Source organism: Eptesicus fuscus, chromosome 2 (genome assembly GCF_027574615.1).
Source record: "Eptesicus fuscus isolate TK198812 chromosome 2, DD_ASM_mEF_20220401, whole genome shotgun sequence".
Classification (NCBI taxonomy): Eukaryota; Metazoa; Chordata; class Mammalia; order Chiroptera; family Vespertilionidae; genus Eptesicus; species Eptesicus fuscus.
The window spans coordinates 92,814,956-92,824,254 of NC_072474.1; the positions used below are offsets into that span (position 1 = coordinate 92,814,956).

The 9,299-nt window shown below is 44.7% G+C and overlaps 1 protein-coding gene across 1 annotated transcript in view; it reads left to right on the forward strand.

The window, feature by feature from the left end:
* RBM47 (RNA binding motif protein 47) overlaps positions 1 to 9,002 on the forward strand; it is a 35,228-nt gene extending 26,226 nt beyond the window's left edge. The window contains exons 4-5 of the mRNA XM_028143702.2: positions 2,106 to 2,305; positions 6,219 to 9,002. Of these exons, the coding sequence (XP_027999503.2) occupies positions 2,106 to 2,305; positions 6,219 to 6,458 (440 nt within the window). The 3' untranslated portion in view covers positions 6,459 to 9,002. The remainder of the gene's footprint in view (positions 1 to 2,105; positions 2,306 to 6,218) is intronic.
* The last annotated feature ends 297 nt before the right edge of the window (positions 9,003 to 9,299 follow it).

Genomic DNA, 9,299 nt, shown 5'->3' on the forward strand with positions numbered 1-9,299 from the left:
CGCTGGATCAATAGATTGGCGTAGGGGTGCTCAAGTGATTCAGGCCAGGAACCTTGAACTTTGCCTTCACCTCCAGGCCTCTCAAGCCAGTTTGCCAGTGTTGTTGTGCCCGTTGGTGAGACAGGTCTTTCTGGCCCTTACCTGCAAGGAACTTCATGGAACCCCACTGTGTGAGCACAGCACAAAGTCCTTATTAGCACACGCCAGGGAGAAAGCCAGCAGTGGGGAATCGGGGTGGTCCTCCTCCAGACCGCTTCCTGGTTTCCCTGGGGGTAGGTTGAAGAGCTCTTAGAGAGACCCCTCACTTCCAAGTTCAGCTACTCTGATTTCCTTCTGGTCCTTCTAGCTCACAGAGCCAAGGGCTCTGCTCATTTGGGGCAGAAGGTTTGCGTAGGCCAACTAGGGCTTAAAAGCATTTTCCCAGTAGAACGTCCTTTTGAATTTAATTCAGTGCTATGATTCGGGTTTTTGTTTTGGAGTGGGGGGAATGTATGTATATTTGTTGGTTTTTGTTTGTTTGGGCCTGTGGAAAAAATTCTGCAATTTCTGCAACTAAGTGACTCCTGAGACTGGCTTTCCGTATAAATGCCACTGATGTCATAATCACTGTAAAACCGACCCCGTGTCTTTCTGTGATTCCATAAAGCAGAGCCTGGAGACAGGAGTGGCCACGTCTACTTGTTGGAGAAGGGGCTCCTGTTGGCAAGCTGCAGGAGCTTAAGGTTTAACTAGAGAAGAGAACTCTCTAAACCATCTTCCAGGGCAGAGTCGTGTCCTGGGGCCCCGGGTAGGAATTCCTGTGGGCGGATCACCAGAACAAGCCAGTTCCTCTGCACAACTCCAGTGTGGCTGACACTACAACCCTCGCCGAGCCCCCGCCCCTTCGCCTCTAGTTCTGTTCAGTCCAGACAATTAGAACTTCTCCTGGGAGGAGAACCACCCGTGCAGTGATGAAGTGTCTGGGCACAAGACCATATGGTTGGGAGGCAGATAAAAGATTTGGTTACAGCTCTAGGGAGATTTTATTGAATGGCCATGCCATTGTTTACCTACAGTCAAATCTGTTTCTTTACCTTATATGTCAAGTCAGCTTTTATTAGAATAAATGTACCTACTGTTGGAGGAAAACCATAAATGAAAGGATATTTGTGTGTGCATTTCATATGCTTGTTTATCCTTTCAACACACACACACACAACACACACACACACACACACACACCACATGCACTCGCACAAATGCCCCCAGATCAGGGATAGTATATTTTTCTTTTTACCGCTCTTTATCATACACTGACATTCAATAACTCCTATCTGTTTGAATCGCTGTGAAATGAGGTGGGCTTTACTCACGGAAACACCTCTTCGAATTGGCAGGTTCCATAAAAAAAAAAAAAAAAAAAAAAAGGTCACTACTGCTTCACTATTGAGTGGACATTAGAAAATTAGGGAATTTTTCATTTTTATGATGCCTTTTTCCTTGAGTCAGTAATATTGAAATCTGAAACACAGGGCGGGGAGGATGTACACAGAGCTCTGAGTGCTCAGAATGAAACCTCCTCAGTGCCTGCTTCATGGAACGCGGGGAAAGTGAAAGGGCAGGCGGTCTGATGAGGGGAGAAGTGAGTGAGAAAGGGGCTTACTCACCCCGGGGGGCCTCCAGCCTCTGTTCTCATTTCTTACTCTGAGCCTGTTATCTCAGTTAAAGGCCCCTTCTTGCTCTGTAGGACATCAAGAGTAAGATTCAAAATGAGATGTTTCAATCCAGAGTTACTTCCACGGCCCCCGTGCAGCTGAAGCTGACAGGGAAATGGTGCAGAAACCTAACCCTAGACGTTCCTCCCGTGATGATCTATTGGGAGCCTTCGTCCATGCCCACGTGGTTCCTTTCGAAAGACCAGCGGGGGCGGGGGCGGGGGCGGGGGTACCTGCCACCTCCTCTCTCTTCTTCTTTGCTAGCACCGCCTCACCTGTACTGAGAAAGCATAAGTTAGCAGGGAGAAGCCCATGGCTGCCAAACTTGGTTTTAAAAAAAACATCAAGAAAGTGAGGGACCTTTTAAGTAACGGAGTGATGCACCTGTTTCCCTCTTAACTTCTCTTGCAGTGGCCATCCCTGCCATTGGGGCCCAGTATTCCATGTTTCAGGCGGCTCCCGCCCCTAAAATGATTGAAGATGGCAAAATCCACGCAATGGAGCACATGATCAGCCCCATCGCCGTGCAGCCAGACCCAGCCAGCGCCGCTGCCGCCGCCGCTGCCGCCGCCGCCGTCATTCCTGCGGTGTCAACGCCGCCGCCTTTCCAGGTACGGTTCCTGCCGCGGTCATTGTACTTTGTGTGTGAGGCCTCCCTTTGCGTGGATTCCTTTCCTGTTCCGCTGGGGAGTTCACTGTGTGCCTAGCTCTCTGCTAGAGCTATGGAATCGGGTGGCAGAAAACACGTTTAACGTAAACCGTGACAGGACAGAACAAGTTTCAATAGCAATGGCATTACTCTGCTGTTACCACTGTGTGAAAGATGGGAAGCAATATACACAAATGCCGTGTAATTTTTCAGTGTCACAATAGTGTGCTTACTATTTTTTTTTTTTTTATGACACAATAACTTTTAACTCATGTTTTTTTGTTACGGTGCCAGTGTCAGAGAGATAGTTCCCAGGTTCACATTCCGAATTGCAGTTCAATGAAGAATTTTGTTTTTAAACCTCTCTGTGTATAAATATGTACATTTGTATATGTGTATACATATATAAGCATGTATGTACATGGAGAGAGAAATATCTGTAGAGGTAGAGATATGTGAAACTTTCTACAATCTGCCCGTAATCACCTCCTCCAAGCCTATCCTACTATTCCCACATCTCTCCCAATCCGCCCTCACCTTTCACCCTCCTCCCCCACCTTTGCTCACGGTGTTCTCTTATGTGCGGCTTCCTCCACCTCATCTCAGCTGCAGCATCTTCCCCATCCACCTGGCCTTGGAAGTCTCATTGCCTACAGCATTAGTTGGCATATGACTGTCAGTATGTTCCATCTCCCCAATTAAAATGAAGCTCCTCCAGCCCTGGCTGGTTTGGCTCAGTGGTTAGAGCTTCGGACTGCCTATTCCCGGTCAAGGGCATGTACCTGGGTTGCAGGTTTAATCCCTGGCCCCAGTTGGGGCACATGCAGGAGGCAACCAATCTCTCCCTCTCCCTCTCTCCTTTTTTCTCTCTTTCCCTCTCTCCCTCCTTCCTTCCCTCCCTCCCAACCCTATATCCCTCCTTCCCTCCCCACCCTACTTCCTTCCACTCTCTCTAAAAATCAATAGAATAAATATCCTTGGGCTCCTCCAGACGAGGGCTGCATCTTACATTTCTTTGTCTCTTCAGGGCATAGCACAGTGAGAGAGAGCCACTTATCCAATCAGAAAACAAAGTCTTGTTAAAGCTCTTCTTTGTGAGGCAGTGAAATGCCTTCCCAGTCAACAAGCACAAATACTCTGGCCTGGGGTCTCTTATCTAATTGGGTAGGAGTTACCCAGGGAACAGAGAGTCTTAGACTCAAACCTCAGAGGATCCCAAGTCACAGGACTGCGCTGCGGTTCTGGAATCCACGTTTTGTACCAGCTCCTCGGTGATGCTGCAACAGCCAGGCTTGTGAGCGCTGCAGTGGGAGACTGCTCGCTTGCATTTGCCCACTTGAGCACCAGTTGGGACTGCATTACTCAGAAAGGCGAAAGGGTATTCACCTACCACTATGTCACCGAGTGTTCTCTAACTCAGGCCCTCCTGCAGCCAAAAGTAGGAATAGGTGTCATCGATTCACACTGTAGAATGACAGCCAGGTGTCGTTACTTCTTGTGAACTGTGAATCTCTACAGTAACCTACAAGCGATGCTTGGTGGAATTATTGTAAAAATTTCTAATTCCTCTTTATTAAGCAACGCGTCAACTTCTGTCTTTGGCATGTAGCATCGGTTCTGGTCAGGCCCAGATTCCAGGCCTCACACGCGTGTTGACTAGCAGGCTGTTGCTATCTCTTGTCACTCTGCACTGGATGTCACCTGCAGGGTCTTTATTTGATGTCTCTGCTTAAGAATTTGCTCAATGTACAACCATCAATCAGTTGATTCCTTCGGAGGGTTTTCCCTCCTTCGGTGTATTCTGCAGAATGCCCGGTGCTACTTACTGTTTTAACCTGGCCGTGGCTCCTTTGGGCGGGCGTGGCCTTGGTGCTGTCCGTCAAACCTACGTGCTCCGTGTCCTGCCTCTCTGGCCTTTGACCTGGGTTCTCTGCCGCGCTCCATCCTCGCCCCGTCTGTGTCCTCTGCCAAACCGCAGCAGAGCAAGGAGCATTTTAAACACTCCTGGTTGGCGGATAGAACACATCTCTGAGCCCAGGTGTCGGGTTGGACTGTAGCATATGGAAAGGTTTCTCTCTGATGTCACTCTCCCTGCTTTGACGACCCCCCCTTTGTGCGTTTGTCAGTAAATGTATGTCCACACATTTGGAAAAGATTGCTTGGGTCTTGCTGTGAACCAGTCTTCCCAGTTCCAGAGTTCCTCTCCCGGGTTGTAAAATGTTGCCAAAGAGGTGTTTGTTGTTTTAGGTGACAGACAGCAAGATAATGCAGGCTTTCAAGTGCAGGCTCTGGAGTCACAGTGCCACCCCTCCAGAGCTGTTCCTCCCTGTGCAAGCCACTTAGCTCATGCTAACCTCTCCATGTAATCCCAGCACCAGCTTCATTAGTGGTCGTAATGATCCCATATGTCATACAAATAAGGCACTTAGACTAGTGTCTGGCAAACCACAATCTCTCAGTTATTATTATTAGTAATAGTAGTAGTAGTAGTATAATTATTATTTTGGTTACAGTTGGAAAAAATGACTCTTAGATTATGAAGTTCCTTTGAACATAATTTTGTCACTCTGATTTGCAGATTTTGTAAAGGAATGATATTCCTTTATTAAAAATCCAGGGGGAAATAATTTTTTAAACGTAATTCTCCATGTCATCTATCCTGAATTGTTTGTGGATGCATTAAGACACAGAGACCTTAGCAGCATTTGCTACGGAGCATCCTGTGGAAGACAAAGTGCTCCAGATATGTTGTCAAATGTGTGTCTTATTTTACCAAAAAGCCCCTTCTCTGTAGCAAACACTTGGGGAAATACTGAACCACAGTATGCCCTCTCTGCTCACATTTGCTCTGAAAACATAGTATGTTACACTTTCAGGTAGAGAGGAGGAAGTAGCAGGGACTTTTGCAGTCAGTGGTGGCAGCTACATCGAGGCAGCTGTAGTTAGCTTATTTTTCCTGATTCATGTGAAAACTCCCCTTACCCTTCAAAACCCAGCTCAATGTCTCCACTCCTGAGATACTATCTCCAACTTCCCAGGTTAGTGGGTTCCTTTTGTAAGTTTCTTCAACAATTTGTATGTATAGTGGTGTTACATCTTAGGCGGTTAAAACCATTACATTTGTTGAAAATTGTGTATGGTGGATTTTATTTATTTATTTTTTTAGGAACAGCTTACGAAGCTGCCCCTTTGGGGGAGGTCTGCATACTTTTTCCGTAAAGTTGTCAGTCCTTTCTCCTTGTTTTTGAAATATCATGTTCCTTCAGTTAAGTATGAATTGAGGCAGCTGGCACGTATCTTAGGTCCCTGTTTTAGGGGGAAAATATGTTCTTATTGACTTTTAGAGAGAGGAAGGGAGAGAGAGAAACATCGACCGGTTGCCTCCGTAGGCACCCCGGGAACCAAACCCACAACCTCAGCATGTGCCCTGACCGGGAATCTAACCAGCAACCTTTTGGTGCACAGGACAACGCTGAACCAACTGAGCCAGACCGGCCAGAGCTAAGGAAATTTTTAATGACTGTGAGATCAACGCAGTCAAGGGTGGATTCTCAACTTCCTTCTCTAGTTCCCTGGGCATATGCTGATGGAGTGAATGGTGGGCGGAAGATTCCTTCAGCATTCTGGTTCTCACTTTCACCTGTGGAATTCGAGCGAGCCTTGAGATGCAGCTCCGCCTTATCTTAATGGCTCTTTTCTCTGTTTACTCCTCTACCTCCCATCCCTGAGAGTGGGGACCTTTATTTTCACATCTGGGAGCTGAAGGAAAGAATGGAGTTGTTCAATGAATGGATGACTAAATGGGGGGGGGGGGGGGGGCGGCGGGAGAAACGTGTGCTCCTGATCAGTAAGGCTTCTTTTTCTCTCCTCCTCAGGGCCGCCCCATAACTCCAGTATACACGGTGGCCCCAAACATTCAGAGAATTCCCACTGCCGGGATCTACGGGGCCAGTTACGTTCCATTTGCTGCTCCGGCCACGGCCACGATCGCCACACTACAGAAGAACGCGGCAGCGGCCGCCGCCGTCTACGGAGGATACGCGGGCTATATACCTCAGGCCTTCCCTGCTGCTGCTATTCAGGTTCCCATTCATGACATCTACCAGACATACTGACTCTGGGGGCGAGAGCGGAGACGAACCACGAAACTACCACTGAAGGAACACTTTACTATTTATGAAGAAAGAGCATGGTGGATCAGCACACATATGAAACCTGAAAGTGAAGAATGTAGTCAAGTACCATACTGGAATATTTTATATACATGAAGTTTTCCCTAGTTTTTTTTTTAAAGACTATTTTCAACTTAGCAGGCCTGTGTTCATACATTTCTAAGAGACTTGTAATGGTTTGTGCCTTAAGACCATCTCTTAAAAAAAAATGTGTATGCTGTAGTACGTTTGTATAGAGGTTTTTGGGGTTGTTTTTTTTTTTGTATTTTTAAGGATATATTTTCAGTATGAAGGTTATTTTCTTAACTTCTGCACTCCAGAGATTTCTATTTTGTAGTACCTTCAATAATATATCAACTATATATTAAAAAGCACACTTGAGCAGCTAGGGAACTATTTTGAAAAATATATTCAATATTTAAAGATACAAACAATAGTGCTTTAAAACTATCACATAAAACCTTATTTTTAAGAACTATACTGGAAAGTGCAATTTTAAAATGAGTAAAACCTCTATTTTTGCTGGCATTAAGGGTTGACGGGGTTACCATGTGTTATCTACGATGGTTCTATTTTTTTTTTTTAAGACATTAAACACCCGGTCTCTCCTTAAGCCAACGTTGGAAAGACTTGTCACACTTCTGGGTCCAAACACTGGAAAGCTCTCCCCTGCCACCATTACCCCCGGGCTAGCTCGTTCTCTCTGGGTCTTTGCTCTTAAACTTACTATTGCCTTCTACTCCCCGGCTCATCCCTTCCTTCTACCCCCATCCCACCCCCTGTGTGGCAAGTCTAGAGCAGATGAATGACTCTGGTAGAGAAAACATGGGTGGCTTTTGTACTTCTTCCTGGGTTTTTGTTGGGGATTTTTGTTTTTGGTTGGGGACGTATTTTCAGTAGCCGAGTATGTGTAAGCACAGATTTTAATAGTTTTCATAAGACATCTTTGCATAGCTATTTAATTGCCCGATATAAAACTTCAGTTCCTTTTCTCACGCTTGTATTTTATTTGCTTTGGAAGCGTGAGTTTGTAGAGACGATGAATGTTATGGTAGCAAGGCCCCCCAGAGACTCCTGTTGCAGAAAGTGACGCTTCTAGTTGCCTTACCGTGTTTCATGCAAAATGTCTGTGTTTCATGCACAATGTCTGTGGTCGCCAGTGGCGTTAGAAATAGTATGTTTATTGGACAGGGCTTTCCTCCGTGGCTGTGCACGCCTAGGAGGAGCGGGGAGACCTGCGGGAGTGAAGACATAGTTTGTAAATATCTCCTAATGCGACTCTTTAGGTTTTTTTTTATGTTGCAGAAGTTCATGGTATAGAGTTTAATGCAAAAGGAAACCCTTTTATTTTCAATGTTAATTAAGCGCTTTGTTTTATTAGGAAGTAAATATATTGTTGCAGTGTTTTGTGCCTGTTGAAAGGCTTTTGTTTAGCAGAGTGAATGTAAAATACAGTAAAATGTTAAGATTGTCATCTACTTTATGAAATACATCGACGTGGAATTTTTTTTTTAAAGGCTCTCCCAAGGAAGTGAGGTGTGCAATAACTAGCAAGTAACACAGTTGTGTTTTTATATAATACTGGAGACCCAGCAAATCTTCCCACGCGCTGAATTTTTGCTGGTGGCTGAATTCTTATTTGTGGATTAATAATAGGATCATGCCTCTAACAAATATTTTAGTTTTGTTTTAAATTTTAAATTAAGAGATTCCCAAATCCTGCACCACCCCCCCACCCACCCCAACACCCACCACCAGTTTAGAGTGGGATGAATTTTTTATATATAAGCAATATTTATTTATTGTGTAAAATTATTGAGCGCTCACAAAGGCCTTTAAACATGCCTAGCATTTCTTTCCATCATTCCTAAATGACATAAAGTAATTGTGCAATGTTCCTGACGATGTACCCAGCAAGCTGCACCCAAACTTGAATGCCGCTTGGATCAGAGCCCCATCCCTTGGCTTCGTGTGAGAGAAGTGGCCTCCTTCCAGCGTCTGATTGTCACAGAGGTTCACTGGATGAGACTCTGACCCCGCGGTCTTACTGTATTTTACATGTGCCTGTACATTGTTTTTTGGGGAAAGAATAATAAAAAGAAAAGGAAAAAAAATGATACCTTAACATGGCAAACGCCAGACTACCTTAAAAACCAATGTTGGTGACAGCCAGTTAAGTATCAGTGAGCCTCTTATAACTGTTTCTATTTCAAACCCATTTCACATACACTACTGAGGTAAGTTTATAACTTGAAATGTGAACTCTTTCTTTTTTTTTTTTTTTTTTTTAGGGTTAAGAACAAACGATATAAATGTAAAAAAAAACTTTAGAGTTTTCTGTTTTCAAACATGCTAGCGGTTTACTTCTCTTTAGTTGCTTTGTATTTGAAAAGCTTTTAAACTTATTTAGATCTTGCTCCATTTACAATACATTCTTAGGATGTATGTAGCAAATAAAGCTTTCTTTAAAGCAATTTCAAGACCTTATTCTAAGTTGTGTGTTTTTTTATGTCATACTAGAGACCCATAACCTCTTCTCTCTCTCTCTCTCTCTCTCTCTCTCTCTCTCTCTCTCTCTCTCTCTCTCTCTCTCTCTCTCTCTCTCTCTCTCTCTTCCTAACAAAATTAGAAAAACCCTTAACACCACAGAAGGAGTGAACTAATTCTGTACTTTCAGCTGGAAAACCAGCAAGTTGCTATCATGTTTTTTCATTTGGAATTACTGTTGTAGATGGGGTAGTCATAACTGTGAATTACTACTAGGTCAGACTTGAGCTCGGGTGG